The 27,254-nt window shown below is 42.4% G+C and overlaps 2 protein-coding genes across 2 annotated transcripts in view; one reads left to right on the forward strand and one right to left on the reverse strand.

Annotated features, from left to right (window-relative positions):
• The window catches only part of GRB14 (growth factor receptor bound protein 14), a 125,601-nt gene that overhangs the window by 97,479 nt on the left and 868 nt on the right, over positions 1–27,254 (reverse strand). The window contains exon 2 of the mRNA XM_044242224.1: positions 26,514–26,646. Within this exon, the coding sequence (XP_044098159.1) occupies positions 26,514–26,646 (133 nt within the window). The remainder of the gene's footprint in view (positions 1–26,513; positions 26,647–27,254) is intronic.
• On the forward strand, positions 1,620–7,694 carry LOC122902542. The gene is given in 1 exon segment (XM_044242222.1): positions 1,620–7,694. A coding segment is annotated over 1 exon segment (5,280 nt). The 5' UTR covers positions 1,620–1,814; the 3' UTR covers positions 7,095–7,694.

Raw genomic sequence — 27,254 nt, forward strand, 5'->3', positions numbered from 1 at the left:
GACTTGGTAAGGGTGAGTGTGTAGTGGCAGTACAGGTCTGCTTCCCTATCTCCGCAGGTGACCTGGGTTCTGTCCAAGGGGGTAAGAAGATTTGAGAAGATACTTTCCTCTCTACTTCATCTACTTTGTCCAATTGTTCTCTAGGCCACAGGCAGGGTTTTTACTAACTTAAATCTCAATTAAATCCCAGACAAGTGTCTGTCAATGAAAATTAATTTAACACCCCAGAGTACAGCTGAACTCTTTCAGTCAGAATACATCCTGATTTGAGAATGATCCAGTTTCCCTGGTAGTTTCAAAAAAAATCATTCAAAATCCTACAAATTAAAAGGATTTCTGACATTTCCTGAAACAATAATAAAAGGGATTTCTGATATTTCCTGAAAGCAATATACCAATACCACAAGAAAAACAGTAGAGGTAAAGGAAGACCAGAATATATTAAAGTTGGGTTTCTCAAACAGTTGAAAAGACAACTCTTTACTATTCTCACGGACCATGTTTCACTGCACAGCATCTCTCATCATTGAAAACACAAAGGAGGTATTTTATATGCAGTTTTAAAACAGAATGCTACCCATCAATTTTGTGTTAGAGACTCAAGAGCTAGAACTGAAATCTGAAAATCTGGGATCAAGCCCCAGCTCTGTCATGCAATACAGTATGATTTAACTCTTATCTTTGACCCTGAAGAGACCCCTCTTCCCTTCCCCCTACTTGGACAATCCTCCCTTATCCCAGCACAGCCCTGGAGTTGGGGGGGGGGGGCAACGGCATGTTGCGGGGGAAATAGGTACACTTGCTGCGCACGGCCTGTTACGCGCAGATAGTCACGTAGGCAAGGGGGGGATCGCCTAAGTATGTGGACCTAGTCACGTAGGCAGGATGTTTCTCTGCTGAGTAATAAGATCCAACTCCCCCTCCTCACTCCCCCTCCCCACCTTTCTCTTCGCTCGCTGGGGTCCTTCAAAGCCAATCTACAAACACCGAGTATGCCTTATATTCAAACCAGCCAATGAAAACTTTGTAACTATGTTTCTGTTTCTGTACGTATGTTTTCGCTTCCCCGTACCCCATAAAAAGGCCCTGAACAAAGGGCTGGCGCGCGAGAGTCCTCCTAAGACTTGACCGCCCGCAGGTACCTGTGTCTACTCAATAAACCTCGTGCTGTTTGCATCTGATCAGCGGACTCGGCTTGGTTTTTGGGTCCGGGGGTCTCCTCCTAAAACGGGGTCCATTCCGGGGTGCTTGGAGCCCCGGGGGGGGATCTTTCATTGGGGGCTCGTCCGGGATGTGAGACCCCCACCCAGGGACCACCGACCCACTGTCAGGAGGTAAGCTGGCCAGCGCTATATTCGTTGTGTTTGTGGTTATAGTTAGACCTGTTACTTGTGATTTCGCGTTGTGTCTGTAGTGGTGTCTGGATCTGTTACTTGTAATTTCGCGCACGCGTTTGGTTTTGGTTTGGGGTTCGATCGGATCCATTTGTATTTGGTGAGGGCCAGAAGGAGCTGACGGGCTCGGACTTCTCCCTCACAGCCCTGGAAGACGTTCCAGAGGCGTTTGTAGTCCCGCCGGGCGGGACATTTGAGTCCTTCGGGACATCTATGCCCCGGGGCAGCGGGGCATTTGGAGCTCGGCCGATATCGGAGGGATACACGGCCTTAGTTGGAGAGGGGGAATCCGGACCCCCTGAATCTCCGCTTGAGTTTTTGCTTTCGGTTTGGCGCCAAAATCGCGCAGCGCGTTTGTTTGTTCTGTGTCTGAGTCTAGTCTTTGTCTCTGTGATAATAACTCTTTTTTTTCTTGAAATTATGGGACAGACAGTGACTACTCCTTTAAGTCTGACCCTAAGCCACTGGAGCGACGTCCGAGACCGGGCAAACAACCAATCGGTGGAAATACGGAAAAAGAAATGGGTCACCCTTTGTTCCTCCGAGTGGCCCACTTTCAATGTGGGATGGCCACGCGATGGCACTTTTAACCTTGATATTATTTCTCAGGTGGAAGCCAAAGTTTTCAGCCCCGGACCCCATGGGCATCCCGATCAGGTGCCCTACATCGTCACCTGGAGGGCTCTGGTTTCAGACCCCCCACTCTGGGTCCAGCCCTTTGTTCTCCTTCCCAAACCCTGCTCCTCCCCTATCACCCCCACTGCGCCGCCTCCCCTAAAAGAGCAACTGTCCCACCCCCAAACCACGCCCTCCAGGGAGACTGCGCAACCCACCCCTCCCCCACCTACTCCCACTTCCTCTTCTCTTTACCCTGCCCTTACCCCACTCCAGGATAAATCCCCAAAACTTCCCAAGCCTGTTCAGCCTGCTCCCGAGCCTGTTCAGTCTGCTCCCGTTTTGCCTCCAGACACTGAGTCCCCTCTTATCGACCTGTTAACGGAAGAACCCCCTCCCTACCCGGAGGCCACAACAGAAGAGCGAAAGCCTAGTTCCCTGGCGTCACCCATTGCGGGGCGACTCAGGGACCGACGTGCACAGCCACCAAGTCAAGTCTCCCAAGCTTTCCCCTTGAGGGAAGGTCCTAACGGTCGGCCACAGTACTGGCCCTTTACTGCTTCTGATCTCTATAACTGGAAGCAACATAACCCTCCCTTCTCTAAGGACCCCGCCACCCTGACTAACTTGATTGAATCTATTCTAGTTACCCATCAACCCACTTGGGATGATTGTCAACAGCTGTTGCAGACTCTGCTGACCTCGGAGGAAAAGCAGAGAGTTCTTCTGGAAGCCCGAAAGAACGTACCGGGCGATGACGGGCGACCAACCCAGTTGCCTAATGAGATCGACATAGCTTTTCCCTTAACCCGCCCTAACTGGGACTTCGCCACTTCTGCAGGTAGGGAGCACCTTCGTCTCTATCGCCAGTTGCTCATAGCGGGTCTCCGAGCAGCCGCAAGGCGGCCCACTAATTTGGCTCAGGTTAAGCAAGTAATACAGGGAAGGGAAGAGACACCTTCTGCCTTTCTAGAGAGACTTAAGGAGGCTTATAGGATGTACACCCCGTATGACCCTGATGATGAAGGGCAAGCAACTAGTGTATCAATGTCCTTTATCTGGCAGTCAAGCCCTGATATTAGGGGCAAATTACAGAGATTAGAAGGGCTACAGGGGTATACACTTTCTGACTTATTAAAAGAGGCAGAAAAGGTGTTCAATAAAAGAGAAACTCCGGAAGAGAAAGAGGAGAGAATATGGTTAAGAATGAAAGAGGCACAGGATGAAAGAGATAAAAAGCGGAGCAGGGAATTGACTAAGGTATTGGCCACCGTAGTTACTCAGGGACAGGACAGAGAGGGAGTCAGGATGGGAGAGCGAGAACGAAGAAGGACCAAATTAGACAGAGACCAATGTGCCTATTGCAAGGAAAGAGGACACTGGGCCCGAGAGTGTCCCAGGAACCCCAAGAATCTCAGAGGACCCTTGACGCCCAAACCATTGACTTCCCTACTGACGTTGGAAGACTAGGGAAGTCAGGGCCAGGAGCCCCCCCCTGAGCCCAGGATAACTTTAAGCGTCGGGGGGCAGCCAGTTACCTTCCTAGTCGACACCGGGGCCCAGCATTCAGTCCTAACCCAGACTCTAGGACCACTTAGCAACCGAACTGCTTGGGTACAAGGAGCAACTGGAGGAAAGAACTATCGATGGACCACGGAACGCAGGGTCCAGCTGGCTACCGGTAAGGTGACGCATTCATTTCTACACGTACCCGATTGCCCCTACCCGTTACTGGGGAGAGACCTTCTAACCAAACTAAAGGCCCAAATCCACTTCAACCCAGAAGGGGCGGCAATAACAGGCCCCAATGGAGGACCCTTACAGGTCTTGACCCTCCATTTGGAGGAGGAATATAGACTATATGAACCTGAACAGACCCCAGAGGTCCAAAATGAAGCTTGGCTGAGAGAATTCCCTATGGCCTGGGCGGAAACGGGGGGCATGGGGATGGCTCGTCAACAGCCCCCTCTCTTAATCCAACTTAAGGCAACAGCCACCCCAGTGTCAATAAAGCAGTATCCAATGTCACAGGAAGCCCGCCAAGGCATAAGGCCCCATATTAAGAGGCTTCTTGATCAAGGAATCCTAATTCCCTGCCGGTCACCTTGGAATACACCTCTCTTACCAGTAAAAAAACCTGGCACAGGAGATTACCGGCCAGTACAGGATCTAAGAGAAGTCAACAAAAGAGTTGAGGACATACATCCCTCTGTGCCCAACCCATATAATCTACTGAGCACCCTGCCCCCTTCCCATGAATGGTATACGGTGCTAGATTTAAAGGATGCCTTTTTCTGTTTAAGGCTACATCCAGTGAGCCAGCCACTCTTCGCCTTTGAGTGGAGGGACCCAGATCTAGGGCTCTCAGGACAGTTAACTTGGACCCGGCTTCCCCAGGGTTTCAAGAACAGTCCCACTCTGTTTGATGAGGCGCTGCACAGAGACTTAGCTGATTTCCGGGTGCAGCATCCTTCCCTGGTACTTCTTCAGTATGTCGATGACCTCCTCTTGGCTGCTAACTCCAAGGAAAATTGCCTGAACGGCACTAAAGCCCTCTTACAGGCACTGGGACAATTAGGGTATCGGGCCTCAGCCAAAAAGGCCCAAATATGCCAAAAACAAGTCACCTACTTGGGATATCAGCTGAGAGAAGGACAGAGATGGCTCACTGAGGCACGAAAGCAGACTATTCTCCGCATTCCCACACCTACCACCCCACGCCACCTAAGGGAATTCCTGGGAACTGCTGGATTTTGCCGCCTATGGATCCCTGGGTTTGCGGAAATGGCAGCCCCTTTATACTCCCTCACTAAGCAGGGGGCTCAGTTCCACTGGGGCGAAGAGCAGCAACGGGCCTTTTCCGACATCAAAAAGGCCTTATTAGAATCCCCAGCCCTGGGACTCCCAGATGTGACTAAGGCCTTCGAACTGTTCGTAGATGAAAAACAGGGCTATGCCAAGGGAGTACTAACCCAAAGGCTAGGGCCTTGGAAGCGCCCAGTGGCCTACCTGTCAAAAAAGCTAGACCCTGTGGCCACTGGTTGGCCACCCTGTCTGCGGATGGTGGCTGCCATCGCCATCTTAGTCAAAGACGCGGGCAAACTAACTTTGGGCCAATCACTAACCATCTTGGCCCCCCATGCGGTCGAAGCTTTGGTCAAGCAACCCCCAGACAGGTGGCTTTCCAATGCTCGCCTGACTCATTATCAGGCCATGCTTCTGGACACTGATCGTGTACAGTTCGGACCCGTGGTGGCGCTCAACCCTGCCACCCTACTCCCCTTACCCGAGGTTACGGAAACACATGATTGCCTCCAGATCCTAGCTGAGGTCCATGGCACCCGAAAGGATCTGACGGACCAGCCCCTCAAGGGAGCGGACTACACCTGGTATACAGATGGCAGTAGCTTCCTGCACAATGGCGAGCGAAGAGCCGGAGCTGCAATAACTAATGAGACAGAGGTGATCTGGTCCAAGATGCTATCCCCTGGGACATCAGCTCAGCGGGCAGAGCTCATCGCCCTGACTCAGGCTCTACAGATGGCAGAAGGTAAGAAACTGAACGTTTATACCGACAGTCGCTATGCCTTTGCTACGGCCCACGTACATGGTGAAATCTATCGGAGGAGAGGGCTCCTCACCTCCGAAGGAAAAGAAATTAAAAATAAACCTGAAATATTGGCTCTGCTCAAAGCTTTGTTCCTGCCCCAAAAGTTGAGCATTACGCATTGCCCGAGTCACCAAAAGGATGATAGCCCAGTGGCAAGGGGAAACCGACTGGCAGATCAAGCTGCTAAGGAAGCTGCCCTAGGGGAAAAAGAGACCGGGCCCATTCTTACCCTGAGCACATGGCCCCCACAAGAAAATATTAAACCTATGGAATACAGTTCTGAGGATCAGGAGCTGCTAAAGAAAATGGGGGCTACATGGGACCCAAAAGAAGGGGTATATACCATGGACGAAAAAATTGTTATGCCCACTCTGTATTCTCACCATATAGTCCAATCTTTGCACTCACTGACCCATCTGAGCGAAAACAAAATGAAAACCCTCCTAAATAATGAGCATCAACCGTACTTGTTACTAAACCAAGACAAGGCGTTGCGATCCATAATTAAAAATTGCTTAGTCTGTGCACAAGTAAATACCAGAAAAACCTATGCTGCCCCTGGAGTGCGCATTCGAGGACATCGCCCTGGTGTTCACTGGGAAATCGACTTCACGGAAATAAAACCTGGACTCTATGGCTATAGATATTTATTAGTTTTCGTAGACACTTTTTCAGGATGGGTAGAAGCCTTCCCCACCAAGCACGAGACTTCGAATGTGGTCACCAAGAAACTACTTGAAGAAATCTTTCCCAGGTATGGAATGCCCCAGATATTAGGCACCGACAATGGTCCAGCCTTCGTCTCCCAGGTAAGTCAGAAAGTGGCCAAATTATTGGGGATTAATTGGAAATTGCATTGTGCATATAGACCCCAGAGCTCAGGACAAGTAGAAAGAATGAATAGAACAATCAAGGAGACTTTGACTAAATTAACGCTTGCAACTGGCTCTAGAGACTGGGTCCTCCTCCTGCCCCTGGCCCTATATAGGGCCAGGAATACCCCCGGGCCCCTAGGATTAACTCCTTTTGAAATATTGTATGGGGCCCCACCCCCTATTGTAAACCTTTTCAATCCTATTGATTCTTATGTTTCTTCTTTTGCTGATCGTGCTACCCTACAAGCTCACCTCCAGGCACTCCAGATCGTTCAGAAAGAAGTCTGGAAGCCACTGGCTGCAGCTTATAGGGAACAGCTAAAAAATCCTACTGTGCCACATCAATTCCAGATCGGCGACCTCGTCTGGGTCCGCAGGCATCAGATCAAGAGCCTTGAACCCCGATGGAAGGGACCCTACACTGTACTCCTAACCACCCCGACGGCGCTAAAAGTCGACGGCATCGCGGCCTGGATCCACGCCTCTCATGTGAAACCAGCCCATCTGGGACCAGACGACTCGGAAACACCCGATCTCAAGGAGGGATGGCGAGTTCAACGCACCCAAAATCCGCTAAAGATAAGACTCGTGCGATCATAACACTGACTATTCTTGTTATAGGCATTCCGAGTTCCCATGGGTCCCCTCACCATGTAAAACAGCTCACCTGGCAAGTCCTGTCGCAAACAGGACAAATAATTTGGAACACCTCTCAGCAGCATGCCCCATTCACTTGGTGGCCTAACTTATACCCTGACATTTGTAAGTTAGCCATGGGAGCTCCAGCCAACTGGGATATAGAAAATTACTTTGACCTACAGAAGCCGCCTTCACAACCGTCCCCACGGGGACGACTCGGGTTGGATCCTTGGGGAGGCTGTGGGGACTGGAGTCAGCGAAGTATGTTAAGGACACTCACCTTCTATGTATGCCCTGGGTTTCACAGACCCAGAGAGTGGACCTCATGCAGGGGGGCATCCCACTTTTTCTGTCACAATTGGGGCTGCGAAACCACTGGTGACACTTATTGGAAGCCCACCTCAGGTTGGGACTATATCACCGTAAGGGCAAATTATTCTCACGCCAGGAGCAGCCCCAAATGGACACAAAACCCAGCCTGTCACAATCAATGGTGTCACCCACTTGAAATAGCCTTCACCGAAGCAGGAAAGAAACAACTTAATTGGGTGAAGGGATATACCTGGGGCCTCAGACTCTATAAAGAACGTTATGATGACGGCCTAACGTTCACCATAAAACTTCTTATAGAAACCCCAAGGGCCGCCATAGGACCCAATCCAGTTCTCGCCTCACCACCTCAAAGGCCTCCCCAAAGATTAAGGTCAACACCAAGACCAACACCACTTTTAACCTCCGCAACTCCCACAGCTATACAAACCAAAAAGGCCCCGGAAATACTTGGAACAGGAGACAGGCTTATCAACCTAGTGAAAGGGGCCTATCAGGCACTTAATCTTTCCAGTCCTGAAAGAGCAAACAATTGCTGGCTATGTCTTAACCCAAGCCCTCCATACTATGAGGGCATAGCCCTCTCTGCCAACTATACTAACTCCACTGTCCCCAGCGCTATATGCTATGGACAAGATCATAGCCTAACCCTCTCACAAGTTTCAGGAGCGGGACTATGTATAGGCACCCCGCCTCACTATGTTAAAAAAACACTTTGTAATTCGACCCATAAAATATGGGCTGGCTCCTATTATTTGATCCCACCCAATGGAACCTATTGGGCATGTAGCACAGGCTTAACCCCTTGTGTATCTACTGCTGCCTTAAACCAGACTACTGACTATTGTGTGTTAGTTCAACTATGGCCTCGAATAACCTACCATTCAGATGAATTGGTTCTTAGCTATCATGAATGGAGTGATCTTCGCCGAGTAAGGCGTGAACCTGTCACCCTAATCACCCTGGCTACGTTACTGGGAGTAGGAGGCATTGCAGCCGGGGTTGGTACTGGGGCAGCCGCCCTGGTCCGAACAGACCAATACCTACTTCTACATCATGCTATGAATGAAGATCTTAGGGCCTTAGAACAGTCAGTTCGAGCCCTCAAGGAATCCCTAACCTCCCTGTCAGAAGTGGTGCTACAAAACAGAAGAGGCTTAGATCTACTGTTCCTAAAAGAGGGTGGCCTATGTGCTGCTCTTAGAGAAGAATGCTGTTTTTTTGCTGACCAGACTGGAGTAGTAACAGAAACTCTAGACAAATTGAAGGAAAGGCTAGATAAGCGTAAGAGAGACTTTGAATCCCAACAGTCTTGGTATGAAGGAGTTTGGAATCGTTCACCCTGGTTTACTTCCCTAATAACCTCCTTAATAGGACCTATAATACTCTTAATGTTAATTCTAACATTTGGGCCATGCATCATTAACAGGTTAACCCAATTTATAAAAGATAGATTGTCGCTTGTCCAAACCATGGTATTAACCCAACAATATCATGCAGTAGGGCAGCGAGAGACTGGCCCCTAATAAAGTAAAAGGTTTTACTCAGGCCAAAAAGAAAATGGGGGAATGAAGAGACCCCTCTTCCCTTCCCCCTACTTGGACAATCCTCCCTTATCCCAGCACAGCCCTGGAGTTGGGGGGGGGGGCAACGGCATGTTGCGGGGGAAATAGGTACACTTGCTGCGCACGGCCTGTTACGCGCAGATAGTCACGTAGGCAAGGGGGGGATCGCCTAAGTATGTGGACCTAGTCACGTAGGCAGGATGTTTCTCTGCTGAGTAATAAGATCCAACTCCCCCTCCTCACTCCCCCTCCCCACCTTTCTCTTCGCTCGCTGGGGTCCTTCAAAGCCAATCTACAAACACCGAGTATGCCTTATATTCAAACCAGCCAATGAAAACTTTGTAACTATGTTTCTGTTTCTGTACGTATGTTTTCGCTTCCCCGTACCCCATAAAAAGGCCCTGAACAAAGGGCTGGCGCGCGAGAGTCCTCCTAAGACTTGACCGCCCGCAGGTACCTGTGTCTACTCAATAAACCTCGTGCTGTTTGCATCTGATCAGCGGACTCGGCTTGGTTTTTGGGTCCGGGGGTCTCCTCCTAAAACGGGGTCCATTCCGGGGTGCTTGGAGCCCCGGGGGGGATCTTTCAACCCTATCTCTTTCCATCTATAAAACTAACTCATATACTGACAACAGCCATACATTAAAAGGATAAAGATAATAACATGTTTGAAAACACCTTGCAGATTATATCCTTACTCATATAAAGGAAGGATATATGGCACCCTTAGAAACCAGTGTAAGAGAAAAGAAATCAGACTGCTCTACTAGTGCAGACCTCCACAGTCCACAAGACAGTCTGCCTAGTTTTGATGAAGTGCTTTTCTCTAAGAAGGAAAAAACCATTTTTATATTTAAATTGTATGTGATTACTATAATTTTATATAAAATCTAGAAATAAGCTAATCAATGCCAAGCTGGTGTTGACTGAAATGAACCTTTGGAATAACCTAAAATTGGTTCTGTTCCACAAGGCACATTGATTATGCCAGATAAGAAAAATATCTCAGCGGGAAGCCTGGGTGCCTAAGCTTCTGCCTTTGGCTCAGGTCATCATGTCCCACATTGGGCTCCCTGTTCAGCAGGGAGTCTGCTTGCCCCTCTGCCTTCCACCCCACTGCTTATGCTCACTCTCTCTCTCTCTGACAAATAAATAAAATCTTAAAAAAAAGAGTGATGTCTCAGTAAGGTCCACCTCTAGAACTATACTCTTTAATATTATTCATAGTATGGGCCTAATCTATTAAAAACTTTCTTTTTTTTTTGTATTCAAACTGTTTTTGAAAGTCAAAAAAAAAAAAAAGGAAAGAAGGGAGGAAGGAAGAAAGAATGGGTAAATAAGAGTCTATAAATCTTACCAATACAGGGCAGTCTCTGTTTAGATCCTGCCTCTGTCACTTCCCAGCTATGTAATTTTGATTAAAAAAATAAAATACAATATATTTTTTTTAAGATTTTATTTGACAGAGAGAGGGAGATCACAAGTAGGCAGAGAAGCAGGCAGAGAGAGACAGGGAAGCAAGTCCCACGCCGAGCAGAGACCAATGCAGGGCTCAATCCCAGGACCCCAAGACCATGACCCGAGCCTAAGGCGGAGGTCCAACCCACCAAGCCACCTAGGCGCCCCCCAAAATACAATATTTCTCAAACCTAAATGTCTTCCACTTTAAGATGGATGTGATGGTAGTGTCTACCTCATTGGTGTACTGGGAAAAGGGGATCTTATAAAACTTATTATCTTCTTAGCACAGTACCTGGTGCATTGTAAGAACTGAATAACCATTACTGATAATAGTAATAGTCACTAAGGTATTACTATTTACATTAGCCTCTACACCAACAGGTCAGCGGAGTATCTAGAACTGAGATATCTTGATATCTAAAGAATAACCAGAAATGCCTCATAATGCTGCTGATAGGCAAGATGGAGCAAGACCAGTATGATAATGTAATTACACAGTAGACCCTTGAATAATGCAGTGTTAGGGATACCAACACGCCAAACAGTTTAAAATCCATATATGACTTTTGACTCCTCAAAAACTTAATTACTAGTAACCTACTGTTAACCAGAGGACTAACATTAACATTAATAATCAATGAACATTGATAGTAACATTAATAGTCAATGAACACTTATTTTAGATGTTACATGTATTATGTACTGTATTATCATGATAAAGTAAGCTAGAGAAAAGAAGATATTATTAAGAAAATCATTAAGTCAGAGAAAATATGCTTACTGTATTATCGAAAGAAATCCTTGGATAAGTGGACCCACATAGTTCAAATCCACGTTGTTCAAGGGACAAATGTGAACACAATGTCTAGTACAAAAAAGATACTCAATAAATATTGGTTGAATGGATTAGCAACATGTTGAGAAAACTTAGTGTTGACTAATCCACTAGATTCATCCGTGAGGGCAGGCTAACAGGGCAAGTTTTGTCATCCTTTTTTGAATGAAGACATTAATGTCATCTATTCCTATGTGCATATGAAACAAAGTTGAGAGATACAATTACTGTAATAAAAGAATACAATTCAATAATATCCTGACATGCTGAGATAGTGGATCAGAATTAAGATTTAAATAGGGAAAGGTAAAATCCTACCAAAAAAACCAAGCAATTAAATTTTATTCTAACAAATTATACATAATCTTGGTTTTCATGCAGTTCATATGAAGGCATCTATATAGGGATTTTATAGATCACAAGCAAAAAAAAACCTCATTATCACTGAAAATGCTCAAGGAGACTATCTGGATGGTCATCTATCAGATATTTTAGAAATGAATCCTACTTTGGGTAAAAGTGCCACTATCTGAACCATCTGTTCATTAAGCAAGTATTTACAGATGACCTAGGATGTGTATTTACAGAGGACCTACAATGTGCCAGGCACAACGCTAATGTCTGGAAATGCATTAATGCCCAAGGCAGACTTGGTTCGTTGCTACCTCTAGAGAGCTTCCTGGAGAGCAGAACACTGATAAATAAACAGACTGATAACACAACAGAACTGACCTGGTAGATTATCTCAAAGCAGGACACCTAATGCAGAATGTAAGAAGTCAAGGGCTATTTTTCTTTTTTTTCTTATTTTTCTATTTTCAGATGAAGAGAGAGGGGAATAGGAAGGAGACTAAGAAGAACTAAGACTTCTGATTTCTAGTATGGGTAGAGTATATCACTCCCAATGACAGGAAACATAGAAGGAACAAGCTGAAAAGGAAAATTATTAATTCAGTTTGGAATATGTAGAGTTTGAGGTATCAATGAATAGTGTAAATGAAGATATCTAGCAGGCAATCCAGGATAACTAGTCGAGACTTCTGTGTATATTGCTGCTGAGGCCATGGGAGTAGATGAGATCACCCAAGCAATAAAAGGAGACTAATATGAAAACAAAAAGTTCTAGGATAAAACCCTGAGGAAACGAACACTGAGATCCAACAACAGAGACCTGTAAGAGACAGAAGTTAAGAAAGTGTTTTAAGAAGGGAAGAATAGTTAAGAATGACCCAAACTGCTTAGGTTTGATATCAAAATAATCACAGAAAGTCTTCTGAATAAGATGGTCTTCAGAGACTTTGGTGAGAGCCACTTCCTGCTAAGCTGCAGGAAAGCAGAGTGGAAAAAACACATCAAATCGTTAACAACACAATAACCTCAATAGTAAATGATATAGGTATCAACAAAATCAGAAAAGCTTTAGAGAGAAAGAATTTTGGTTAGAGAAAAGTGGGGAAGGAAAAGAGGATTGATAACCAATCCTCCAAGGATTATAAAAAGCCACGTCCCTTAACATGGAAAACAACACTAGTGTTTCTTGAATTTTTCCACCAGAACGAATGAAAATGCAAAAGAAAGTAACTACATAGCTACTGCCATCTCCAGGTTGGCAATGATGTTACGGTATTAAATTTGTTCTTAAAAATCCATGTAGATAGTGCATTCTGGTCATAAAAACAGGAGCGTTTGTTTTAATATAAAAACATGTGCCCTATTTTCAATTAAAATGATTGTTCCAGAAAGGTGTTCCATGTTTACTGTGTGACTTCCATATGGCCCTCCCACCATCCTCACATACCCCGTATGCATACACGCATCATTAACTCCCACTTTGAGAAATATGGAGGAGGTCCTTCATTCTACAAGAGGGACATCCTCTGGCAATCTCTGGAGAAAGCATCTGCCAGAACCTAAGTACCATGAACTGCTACATGACCTGTAAACACTTTTCCTTTCATTCTTCTTAAAAGTATCCCCTTCAACCTTCAAAGTACATTTCAGACATCATGGAATCTGATGACTACAACGATGTTCAAGGGACCTGAATTATACACCCTCTTCATCTTTCTTAACTAACAAGCCATCATTTAATAAGTACTCTGTAAATGGAGGTTGACCCAATGCCTCCAAATATTTAGTCACTTTTCTCTAAAACTTTCCCATATATTTCCCAAGGTGCAGACATGGTTTTGCAAAGAGGCTCTTATGCCTTTGGGACAAAGGCAGGTTCAGCCTAAATGAGGTCATTAAAACAAAACATCAAGTTCTCAGTGCCCTGAGATTCCAAGCCAATGACCTACAGAGTGTTCCAGCTGATCTTAATTTCCCTGGCACAGCACAGTAAGAGTCTGTAATATAATGCAAAATGTCTCTAAAGAGAAACCAGATACTGGCTCAAGTCTTGCCAATACACAGTTAAATAATACCAAAGTACTCCTTTCATCTGAATCCTGGGCTTCACACGTATATGTCACCCTTCCCAAGAATGAAAGTAATCTTCCACTATGAATGTGGGCTTATTGAAAAGCTTTTATTGGACTCAGCCCCATAAAGTATACGTGGATTTTAACTGGCACACACAGGCTGGTAAGACTGAAAACGCCCACAAGGGGACCGAAGAGACAAAGAACAGAACTTATTCCGAGTAAGGGTAATCCAAATTTAGAATGTGCTAATAGTGGTAAATCAATACTCAAACGTTTATCCTGACTCGGATCTTTTTAACGTCTAACAATATCAGATCCCTCCCAGTAACTAAACCAAAGTTCACTTTTCTAAGTTTTCGTGCAAACTCTTTATCTTTTATATTAAATTATCAGTACATTCCCAAATATTCCCTCATTCTTTCACTTAATAATAACTACTTCCTCTGCTCCCCCCCTGCTCATTAATCCATTCATTAATGAAGTTATTTATTTTTCAAAATATTTTATCTATTTTATTTGTCAGAGAGAGAGAGAGAAGCAGGAGGAGCAGCAGGCAGAGGGAGAAGCAGGCTCCCCACTGAGCAAGGAACCCGATGTGGGATTCAATCCCAGGACCTTGGGATCATGACCTGAGCCAAAAGCAGACGTTCAACCAACTGAGCCACCCAGGCATTGCCATTAATTTATTTTTTGATTCAGCAAAATCTACTGAGGGTCTATTAAGTGCCAGGCATTGCTCGATCTGCTGGAGATTGAGTAGTATATAAAACAAACCATCTGAGTTGAAAAAGATTTGTTACCAATCAAGAGTCATTCCCTTCCTCAGTTTCTGGATAGTTTATCAATGAGGCTTTGCCATTAACGACATGTTATTCTCTCACTTAAATACAATTTGTTCAAACTAATACACTCAGAAAAACTGGGGGGTAAAGTGTTAATTTTATCACATCTTGGTCAAACCAACATAAAAGTGAGGCTTTCGCATGACTTCTTCCCAATTTTTTAAATAAAATGCCATTGTCTTATAATGTGCTTTAAATACATTTTCATCAAAAGTTTAGAGCTATAAATTTAGTTTATTCAATCTAAGGAAAATGTCAACCATATAATTAGAAAAGTTAGTCCTCACTCTCAAATCAGTCAGCCAAATTAGACTTATATTCTATCAGATCAAGTCCAACTTTACTTTTCAATTCAATTAAAGGTACGCATTCTGAGAAAAAAACATATTAAAAAACACCGAAAATTAGTTACAGATTATATCTTATAAGACAAATAACTGAAAACAGTCAAATTTAAAATAATATAGAACTAAGAGCTCTGAGGGACACCTGGGTGGCTCATGGGTTAAGCCTCTGCCTTAAGCTCAGGTCATGATCCCAGGGTCCTGGAATTGAGCCCCACATTGGACTCTCGGCTAGGTGGGGAGCCTGCTGCCCACCCCCCGCCCCCCACTCCCGTCTGCCTCTCTGCCTACTTGTGATTTCCATCTGTCAAATAAATAAATAAAATCTTTAAAAAAAAAAAAAAGGAACTAAGAGTTCTGAGGAGGATGATGATGAAGTGGTAGGAAGGACATGGAATCCTTTGGTAATTGTGTAAGTGTAATTCCTGCCTTGATTTTCAGCCTTTGGATGTAATTAAATAAAAACCAAGTATAAAATTAAAAGAAGCTCCATTAATTGCAGTATTCATCAAGATAAAAACTTCTTATGTTTTTAATGAAAGCATATGATGTATATATACTAAAAAAATTAATCTAATCGTTTATTTGTTATTAATAGAAAGTAGAAAATACTGAAGTATTTTATGATAAAATGGGATGGGAATTGATTGGTCTATTAGAATACATACTTCATATGATTTGGTGTGATTTTACAAAATAGGTTTTAAACACACACAAATAACACACACAAAATCTACAAGGAAATCATGTACAAGATATCCTTGAGTTTCTCTAATTCATCTTTAAAACCTTCTAGCCTCAGAAAGGATTTCTGTCACATCTAGAAGGCTCAGAATTATTAACTATTGTAGCTGCTATGGACCCTGCCCAGACCTGCCACTTCGAGGCGAAAGCCCTCATCCTCCCCCGCACTAACAGCAGCCACCGAGCTAAGTCCTCCCTTCCTGCCAGTACGCTCAGCTGAAGAGAGCTGCATGGTCAGGCCTTTCCTGGGGAGTCCAGCTCCTCCGTTCCAATTTTGAAGAATTCTGTAAGGCCCACCCAGCTCCAGAGCACCTATGGGATTGACTGAGACCTCTGCTGTGGCTGCCTTGGAGCCCAGCTTCTCCCTCAGTCCACTCCCATGAGCAGTTTTTCTTTTCTCCTTTCTTTCTTTCTTTCTTTCTTTTAGATTTTATTGATTTATTTGAGAGAGAGAGAGAGCACGCACAAGCAGAGAGCAGGGACAGAGGCAGACGGGGAGAGAGTAGCAGGCTGTCTGCTGAACAGGGAGCCTGATGGGGGCAGGGGGACTCAATCCCAGGAACCCCTGGATCACGACCTGAGCCAAAGGCAGATGCTCAACTGACTGAGCCACACAGATGCCCCCAAGGGGCAGTTTTCAAGAGCTCTCTCCAGGACACTCCCTGCAGGCAAACTTGTGCTCCAATTCTGTTTCCCAGGGAACCTCACCTGCAGCATGAACCTACAGCACACCAGGTATTCACAGGCACATTTTCTTTCAGCTATTGGTTCATCCCAAGTATTGAAAAATAGCAGAAAATACACTTAAATACATGACAAAATACATTTCAGTATTTCACACTAATGAGCTAATTACTTTGTTCTTAGGAAACTTTCCCTCAAAGGTTAGGTATTCTCTGCCAAGAGTCAGGAGAGAGAGAAATTAAAGTCAATAATTAAAAAACTGAAAAAAGCAGAAAGTGAAAATTTTTATCAGTCACATCACACAATCATATATCTGAATTCAGAACATTTCAATACTATCCAAAATTCTCCTTCCTTATCATGTCTCTCCTTAACAGAAACCCCTTCCGATCTGTGGTGCTTTGATTAATCATTAAAGCAAGCTCTCTTGTGTGTGACACCCTGGAGGTTTACATGCCCCAGGGGAATGCACCAGGTGAGAATGTTATTACCAACACAGGTGGGTTCTCAGAAAGAGAAGTCTTAGGAAAAAGTACCTGTGGAACATGAGGATCTGAAAACCGATTCTCTTAAACCTGTGAGTCTGCACATCCATTGGAAAGTTTTATATATTCAAGGGGTCTATGTCTCTTCATTTCTACATCATGAGCACTGGCCCAAGTTATTCCCCAATGATATTAATAGCTAATAATTAAAACATTTGCTAACACCTACTACTCCTTGCTCTGAGAGACTTGTTATTATGAGCCCAGTTGATATTTCCACTTAATTTTTTCTAACATGGGATTTTTAAAATACACATAGTAAGCTGGAAGGAACTATAGAAGTCCACTAAACACTTTTTACTTATAATCTCATTAAATAAGAATAATGTACAGGGGGCACCTGGGTGGCTCAGTGGGTTGGGCCACTGCCTTCGGCTCAGGTCATGATCTCAGCAGGGAGCCTGCTTCCCCCTCTCTCTCTGCCTGCCTCTCTGTCTCTACTTGTGATCTCTGTCTGTCAAATAAATAAATAAAATCTTTAAAAAAAAAAAGAATAGTGTACAGAATCAAAAATATATCCATTAATTTTGTTACCCATAACCAAAATGTCCTATGTGTGTAATAAAAGCAAAAGATATATACTGTTAAAAATCCTATTGGTCTAGGATCCTAGTGTGTAATTTTATTTTTGTTAATAAAAACTGTTGGGGCGCCTGGGTGGCTCAGTCAGTTAAGCGTTTGCCCGGGGTCCTGGAATCGAGCCCTGCATCGGGCTCCTTGCTCAGTGAAGAGCCTGCTTCTCTCTCTCCCTCTGCCTGTTGCTCTGTCTATTTGGGTTCTCTATCTCTCTAATAAATAAAGAAAATCTTTAAAAAAAAAAAAACTGTTAATAGATTTTAAAATATTTTTTAATTTGATCAAGATGATTGATAATGACTAGAATGTCAAAATGCAATTTGTTAAAATTTCTTTGTACTATTTATTATCAATAATCCATTTACCCAATCATTCTTTTCATGAAAGTACCTAAGAACAAAAAACACAAGATACTCTATTTGGAGGGAAAAACAACGAATGATTAGACCAAGTAGATAAATGCCAACAATTCATCTTATGTGAAGTACAGCCAAGGAAATGCATGGAAAAGTTGGAGTGGGGTAACAAGACAAACAGGTGTGGAGGAGTGTGATATACTTTAGGCAATCTAGTCAAAAAGCCTCCTAGAAAAGTCATCTTACACTGAGACCTACCTAAAGAATACAGAGGAGTCAGTTATGTAAAGAGCAAGGAAAAGAGGTTCCAAACAGAGAAAAAAGTCAAGCCAAAGGCTCTGAGGTGGAATAAAAGATGCCAAGTTCACAAATGGGTAGGACTGTCCCTCCACTGTGGCTGGAATATAATCAACAAAAAGTAGAATACAGAAGAAGTTTCTAAGGTAGGCAGAAAGCCAAATCATGCAGAATCCTGTAGGCCAAAGTACGAAGTTGAACTTCATGCTAATCTATCAAAAAGTTTTCAACCAGGCAGTGACATGATATGATCTAACTTTCCAAGAGTTCCCTTCTAACAAGTGTATGGAGAATGGACCAAAATAGGCTAACACAAAAGAAAGCCTTTTATGCCTCTTGTATGGGAGTAGGCAGTGGCTGAAGCCACTGGTAGCAGGGAAAATGGAAAGACATTTATGGATTCCAGAATATTGCCGGGAAAGGTGTGGCAGTACTTGAAAAAAGACCAGAAAGAGCTCTTCTTGAATTTTGGCTTCAGCAACCAAATGGATTATTCAAGGGTGGCGCAAGAGGAATTTGGAGAAGGACTTTAAAGATTATAACCACCTCAAACCTTAAGCCAAGCAGACCCACGTGCATTGGATCTACACCAGCCTCAAATATCTCACACCAAATATCACATCCGTATTTCTAAGCTTAAACAGAACTTTTCTACCTAACCTGGCATATGACTACCTAACCTCTCCATATGACACCTTTTCCGACTCTCTACTATTTGGACCTTGACTCAGATGCGCAATTTCTAGTTTAACTAGCCCCTACTGCCCCTATCATCTCCATGAAGGTGGCTCCTGTGTTCCTTGTCCCAAGACACCCAAATGTGCCTTTATCACAGGAGCTGTGGTGACCATGTGGGAGAATTGGAATCAAGGGTAAGGAGGAAGCTTCTGGGGCCAGTGGGACCAAACAAGTCTCCTAAAGTCCTGTAGCTGCTACATGGGCTCATTAGTACTTCAAAAGCCACCAGAATCGCTCACTCTAAGAATAGAGTGAAATGATAGCACTCTCAGGGCGTAGAAAGTGTGGGCGAAAGGCTCCTATCACACCACTCAGCAGCAGCAGGATTGTATTAAAAACTAGGCTTGCAGATTCCCAGTCCAATATTTTTAATCCCATCACACTGACTCTTATCTCTCCATAGAAACAATATTAAACATGGTGTCCAGGATGTTGTAAATGTACCATTCTTTGGGACTATTACAGATTAGAAAACTTTTACCGACTCCCTAACAACCTAATCACCACATGTGACATTACATCTATGGACAAGGTATGTGAATAAAGAGTCTACTTCTAAATGATCTTTTGGAATTGGTGAAGTAGTTAAGAATATTAATCCTCCTGGAGAACCTGGCTGGCTCAGTTGGTACAGCATGAGACTCTTGATCTTGAGGTTGTGAGTTCAAGCCCCACGTTAGGTGTAGAGATTACTTAAAAATAAAACCTTAAAAAAAATATTTTTTTTATTAATATTAATGCTCTCATTTGTGTTTATTTTCTCTGTGGTTTGAAAAAGGCTAAATGAGTGGAACCAAAGGGAAGGACAAGAAGTAAAGGATGCTCTCCCCATATTGGGTTTCCCATTTCTCTCCTAAATTGATTCTGAAAGGCTCTCTTCAACTCCCTTGCCTTGGCAAAAACTTGTGGCCTTTTCCGAGGTTCTTCATTGAGCTTATCGCTTATCTAGAGTGCCAAAAGGACAATGTCCCAGTCTGCCTATCCCCGCTTAAATACATATCAGTGTATTCTTACAGAATGGAATTTCTTACTATCCTATATAAGTTGACATGTTCAATGCAACATCTACAAGACTACAGAAAGCTTTTTTATATTAATTAAGATCCACATTTATATTGAACCATGAACGGCTTCAATTTTCCTTCTGTTGAAAGAACATAATATATGCCCCTAGGGAAAAACAAGCCAGAAGCTGAGCTTTCAAGACAAGTGAAAAATAAAACCCATATTGCAGATAAAGGTTGGATTGCAAATGTACCCTGCAAATTAACCAAGAATTAGAGACAACCTTCAAACTGGAAATAAAACCTTGACAAGCAGATCTGCTGGGAGATTTAAGTTTTAAAATAGGAAGAGACAGCTGTCTTCTGTTACAAATGGAAGTAACTAGCATGAAGTAGAATCCTGAGCTGGTAGCTCCTATCATCAGAGGCTAAGGGACATCACTAAGTTGCAAACTCAAGACAATGGCCAAGAAAGATACCCATCATTGAAGGGTGGCATTCACTGAAACCACTGTCAAGTAAATATGCTTCATTTGAATTAAGTGAATCAAAGCAAAAGAAGCAGACACTGTGAACTGTCTAGGCCGCTCAGCCAAACTAACTGGTAGATCACCATATATCACAGGTATGCAGTAAGGCTTTGATTTTGTGTCCACTGTTGTTTGTTTGAGATCTTTCTCTCCTAGGGCACTAATCATCCATTGTTTCTTTCTACCGTCATACGCCATACCCATTGAAGCTGGACTTCCTGCTCACAGAATTTGTTCTCACAAACTTGGCTGAGCAGCGGTCCAGGTCCTGTGCCCCTTCGGCTATAGCTGACTGAATAAGAGCTGGACACGCCGAGCTACAAGCTCTCTCCAGATGCAGACTTGAGTCACTTACCAAGTGCTGAACCACCAGTAGGAGGAATGATTTATTCCAATGGGGTGGCCATCAGGGACCAGGTACATGGAGAGGCAATCAAGACAAGCAAGACTGAAGACAAATGTGAGAATGAAATGGACATAGAAGGAGAAGCAGAGGGGTACCTGGGTGGCTCAGTGGGTTAAAGCCTCTGCTTCGGCTCAGGTCATGATCCCAGGGTCCTGGGATCGAGCCTCGCATCGGTCTCTCTGCTCAGCGGGAAGCCTGCTTCCTCCTCTCTCTCTGCCTGCCTCTATGCCTACTTGTGATCTCTGTTGGTCAAATAAATAAATAAATCTTTAAAAAAAAAAAGGAAGGAGAAGCAAGAGATTATGTGCTGTGCTGGTGAAGAATGGAGAAAGTGGCTGCCTTGATCTTGGCTGACTTTCTACTCCCCGATTCCAATCTCTCATGAGATCAGTGAACTCTTGGCCTTCGGATACTATAATATAACCTTTCAGGCTAGTTCATGTGAGGCTCTGTTTCCTCCAAACAATCAATTCCTGGATAAAATACCAACTAAACTCCATTTGTAATATTTCTACCTTTTCTCAACTAAATGATATTGTCCACGATTTTGAAAGGTCAGATTGCCCCAGAAGTCTAAAAGCAACTGGGAATATGAATACCCCTGATTTTCCAAAGAAGTCAAAGAGAAAAAAAATAATAATAATAAGTCTAATTCTTATGCCCTTCATCAGGACACTGTTGTTGAGGGGGTTTTGCAAGAGGCCTGAGTATCAACATTTTTAACAAGCAACCCTGCTGATTCTTAGAAAGATGGTCCAGTGTTTACACTTTAAAAAGTACTCCTCTAAAGCCTGCTTCAATATTGCTACAAAGATCTGTGTACTTTCAAATTCTTCCCAAGAAAAATGATATTCATCAAGTGCCAACATTCAGAAGTAGCAAATTGCGGCTGGAAAGACATATTTGTTTGAAACCCTAATAGGAGCAAGTATTGTTTCTATTTATTTTTTTCTGCATATATAAGATATTTGCATTTCATTCCACATTAAATGGGATTTTGTAAAATGGCCTGGGGAAGCCTAAATGCAACTTATGATGCTGTTTCCATCTGAAAATGAATTTAAATTTCTAAAGAGCTAATTTAAGGACTTTTGAAATATAACCAGTTCATAATTTGAGGATTTCGTGTATCATTCCAACTGAAACAATTTGGTTATGATACCAAGGAATCATTCTTATTTTTGTTAGACAATACTGGCATTTTGGTCATAGAAGAAAATATATTTTTCAGAGATGCATACAAAACTAGGTGGGGATACAATGAGAGGATGTTTAGGATTTATTTTAAAATATTTCAACAGAGACAAAAATTTCAGAGAAAGAATACATGAAGTAAATGAAGCAAAATCTTACTAATTACTGAATCTGGAAAATGGAAATATGAAACTGTAATTTATTGCTTTATACTTCTGTGAATATTGGAGAAATGAGTATAGGAGAGATCAGTTAATGTAGCAGCCCTAGTCCTGTAGATTCCTACAGGACTATGCGAATTGGGTTAATTACTAGCATCACAAAGGAATGACATCAGAGGCCCGTTAATTTGGGAAGAGATGAACTTGTCTTTTGATAGTTCCTGATATGTGAGAGAAAAAAGAAATCAAAGGCAGAGCACATGGAAAAGTAATTTCTTAATTATTTGAAAGATATTTTTGTTTTTCTGAGATGTACAAAAAGGCTTAATTCAATACAGAATACATCAGAAATAGTGTGGTAAGGGGCAAAGCACATTCAGACATGATACTCTTTTTGATGTCCCTTTATTTAAATTGTAAGAGTATGACCAAATCATTTCTGGCTTTTGCCCTTTACCAAAAAATTACAAAATGTGGATCAGAGACCTCTTCTTGGCATTCTTCTAACTGTGGACTATAAACTGCACACAAAAGCTGATTATTAGAAATACTAGTAAATCCTACTTGGTGATAAGTCAATTATTTGATAAATTTTGCATATCAGTTTTAGGGAGAGGATGGAGAAGAAAGCTAGAAGATTAAAAACACAAAGAGATAGCTACAGTTGAAGAAGAAGAAGAAAAATAAAAAAGAAGAATCTAGGTCCTTAAATGAGTATTAACTAATGGTACCATCACCCATGTTCTACCATTATGAGCAGTTGTAACGAACAATACTGGCATGTTTATTCCTTGTGCTGCTCTTAGTTTTCAACTTCTGTAGTAACTGGACCTTCCTTAAAAAGACTCTTTAAAGCCTCAAGAAATGCAGATTCCAGGTCCTCCCTGTGCCATCATCAGCCACATAGCAGTTTTTAGCCTCAGCTTACTCATCTGTAAAGCAGCATTCAGTAGATGACTTCAAAGTTCTCTTCCAGCTCAAATATTCCACAACACAGTTTTTCATGGATATCTTTTTATCTTTAAAATCTTCAGATACTTTATTTTGTATGTTTCACTACCAAGTACTGGGAAGCAATTAACCAGACCTACAGCACAAGCTGAGTCCCAGCACAAAAATTACCTGAGGGTAGACAAACACAAGATAAGAACTGATTCTTTTGCAAAGGCTAAGGATCTTTTATTCTTTCCCTTTCTTCAAATAGTAGGTACTAAGGGATGATTTCCTGATAAATTTCAATCAAAAATAGAAAAGAGAGAGAGATCTAAATTCATATGTCACTTCCAATATAAAGTCTAAATTGCAAGTAATTTTTCTGGACCATGCACATAAAGGAATCTGCTTTAAATCTACTTTATTGGTAAGCATAGGGAAATATGTCTAGGAAATATATCTGGCCAGTACTATAACACGGAGAGAGAATAAAGAATCTATATTCTATATCACTCAGCTCTTTTTTAAAATAAAAACACTGGAAGCCTATAGTAAATATTATATACTTTTAGACACTTTATTTTCAGAAATAAAGTATATCCTATTTGTGGCTTCAGTGCACTTTACCACTCATGCATTATGTAGGTGTCTCAAATTGTTAAAAAAAAAAATGTATGGCCTATAAAATGATTTTTGACTGTGAAAGGCCACATGAAATTTAACATGTCTAGTCTGGATTCTTTCAAACTTTTTGGTCAATTATTTGTAAATAAAAAGTGCAATTCTTCACTTTTTCTACAGGGAGAAAAGAATTGCTAAAATGACTGGAATGGCTAAACAAAACAAATGAAAGAGAGACTATAAAGAAAAGAGACATTAGCTCCTGTAATGTGTCAACCATAAATAATGGTCAATAGAAACCTATCACATCCAGTCATTTACATCATCTCAAGTGAAGGTCAGAGATAATCGGGCCAGAAATACCATCTTGTAAAAGGGTCATCTGTGTCACAAAGATACTGTGCTTGGGAAATCACTGACAGAGTCAGCTGTTCCCAAAGCATCACTCAGTCCAAAGAACTGAGCATATATAAAGGAATAAAAACAAAGGAGCTGTCCTAAATGCAAAGTGTAGGTGGAAACATAAAAGAATGTAAAAAGGAACCTTCCTCTTCCCCAACTTTGGGACATCCTTCTCTTCACAGAAATCCCAACCCTTGGGCAAAGGAAGAGATCAGCGTGAAGGGCCCTTCCCGGGTGGGAACAGTGGGAACAGCCCTCTGGGACTGGTCTCCAGGAGGCTGGCCAGAACTCTCAGCTCAGGAAACAGCACTGCTGTCTGTGTGGGCGTAGTGCTCTCTGAGAAGGTCACTGTGGAAATAGGACACAAGGCCAGAGCAGGAAACCAGCCGGAGTCAAGAGTAACACAGCACCCTTTTCCCATTTTGCCAATTTGCTAAACCTGTGAAGAAATGCTCACTCCCCAATACATGATGTCTTACTCTAGCATGATGACTACACACCCTTAGGGCACACCCTGACTTGAACCTGACCCACACCCATCCTCTCTTTTTTTCTCCCTCTACTAACATATTTTCTCTCTATTCAAAACAAACCTTGCCCCACTGACATCTCTTGGACACAGGCATTTTCCCAGTGTTCAACCTAGAAATTAAAGTGAAAGTAAGCCCAGACCTCTTCTCTTCCACTCCCCTTCCTCTGTTCACCTCCTAACTCATACCCCAACTCTAAATCAAAGCCCCATCAAGGTATGGCATTTTTGCTTAGCTCAGTGCCCCAGAACCTAGGATGGTACAAGGAATACAGCAGGCCCTCCATAAATAGGGAAATAATCTATTACATTCCCCCAGCTAACTATTATACCATCATCAGACCTTTCCTTTTCCCATGCCGGATCCCACGGGCAATCATCAATTTTTCCGCCATCATGATACACAATCAAATCCATCACCCACATTTCCATCTTATATCCTTACCCAAAAGTCAAGCTCTTAAAAGGCCCAGACATTTCAGCAGGGCTGCTTTTTGCTTGGGCTCTGACTTTAAAACTCATCCTGATAATAAAGCTCTCAAGAATCTCCTCCTTGTTCATCTCCTCATCCAAAGTCACAGTCCCGCCCACTTAAGGACTTGCCTCCCCCATCAAAGTCTCTAATTGAGAACATACCTCTGCTCCGGGAATATTTACTCCCACTTTCTCCAGTCCTTTTCCAAAAAGCACATGCACCAATTAAACTTCAAACCGTCCCCCTCAAATTTTATATATATATATATATATATATATACATATATATATATATATATATATAAAATGCCTTGTTATACCAGACTTCTATCAAAACCCAACAGTCCATGGAATGCTTCCCTTCTGTCTTTATTATTGCTTTACGTTATCAAGAACCCATCTATTCCCTAGGGTATTTCCTTCATTCTTAAAACATATATTATTGAACTCATCATAGGCAGAACTCATCAAAGGCAGAAAAAAGGAAAGAGAACAATATGTGTGGGGAAATGATCTATGGTCTTCTCTCCACTTATTACTCCTCTCCTCACTGCAAGTATCTGACTGTTTAAAATCCTTGCTTCCATCCTTGCAAGAACAAGGTACATTTTGCCTAGTGAAACTGCTTCTTGTTTTGCTGATTCAAAATTGGGAGGTTATATACTAAGAGATGGGATTATTCTAGGATACACTTTTTTTTTTTTTTTTTTTCAAAATGTATAACCATGATGGATCTCCCCATAGTTGCTGGGTCCCTGAAATCTAATTTGCCTCCATCAGTCTCAAACTAGAAATGGAGAAAGAACACAAAATCATGAAAGTAAAGTTCATGTTCTAATCATCACTAAGGAGTCATCTGCCTTCTGTTGCCAGAAGCCTCCAAACTAAGGAATTTACTGGTGAAGAAGCCATGTTGCATTCTCAACTCCAATTACCTTTTGCCACAGAATCACTATACCATTTCCTTTAGTAAGTGAGGTTGACGTGGGTTAAAAACGTGGAAGATTAAAGGTATTAAAGAAATCAGCTAATCCCTTTCTCACCCCCAATACCCTCCTCCAATTTCTGACTAACATTGATAATCTATTATCACATATAACTTTCCCACCTACCCTGTAAATAATAATAGCTCCCAGACTCTGTCCTTTATATATATTCTCCCATTTAACCCATCCCAAAAGCCTGGCAGGTAAGTTTTAACATTCCCATTTTACAGCTATGATAACTGGGGGCTCAAAGGGAAATGATGCCAAAAACTTTGTAGGCCAATAGTTATTTAAAATAGGCCATACCACTCCTTTGTTAACATTATAAAGTACGGAATATCTTTAAAAACTGTGTAGATTTAGAACTCCTAAAATTAGAAAATTTTAAAATGCATACCTGCTTTTTCCTTGAATTTGCTTTGGGAAACAGGCCTGCTGACAACACAGATGTAAATGGAGAACAGCATAGCTCAGGAAAAGGGTTTGGAATAGATGGCATTTCCAGAACATCAAGATCTTTCTTTTTTCTCCTACACCAAGAGAACATAGGAGGTAATTTACATAAAGCGGAATGTAAAATATAATTGCTGACAGGATTAAGAAGTTAAGGGCCAACATGTACCACTGTGTGACAACACTAATAATATATAAAGTACACAGCAAAGGTCTGTGATGTACTTTCTGTGGGTCAAAATAAAATTGGTTAATTGATACAAACCAACTTTCCATAGTATTTCAATCTTTTTTCGGGGGGGGAACCTTTAAAAAAATCACTAGGTATAGAAACTCCATTTCCAGCATTTTTTAATAATTTTCCTAAGCTGAAGTACAGACTATATAATTATTGACGCAAAAACCATCCTGAGAAGTTAGACATTTTTATGGATCCATTAAATTGACAAACTCTACAAACATTTAGTGAATTCATCCCTATGCTATTTTACTAATCACTTTTGGAAGTTATGGTTTATTAATTATAGCTGTGGTTCATCTCACTTCAAATTTCATTCACAATGTTGCCCACACACAGTCTGTTGATTTTTCAAGTGCTTATAGATACTAAACCGCAAGGCAGTGTTTTTGAAGAGGTAAGTGAACAGAACTTGCTAGTATAAAATGTACTCTAGTCCACTGCAGA

This window comes from Neovison vison, chromosome 3, assembly GCF_020171115.1.
Source record: "Neovison vison isolate M4711 chromosome 3, ASM_NN_V1, whole genome shotgun sequence".
NCBI classification, from domain to species: Eukaryota; Metazoa; Chordata; class Mammalia; order Carnivora; family Mustelidae; genus Neogale; species Neogale vison.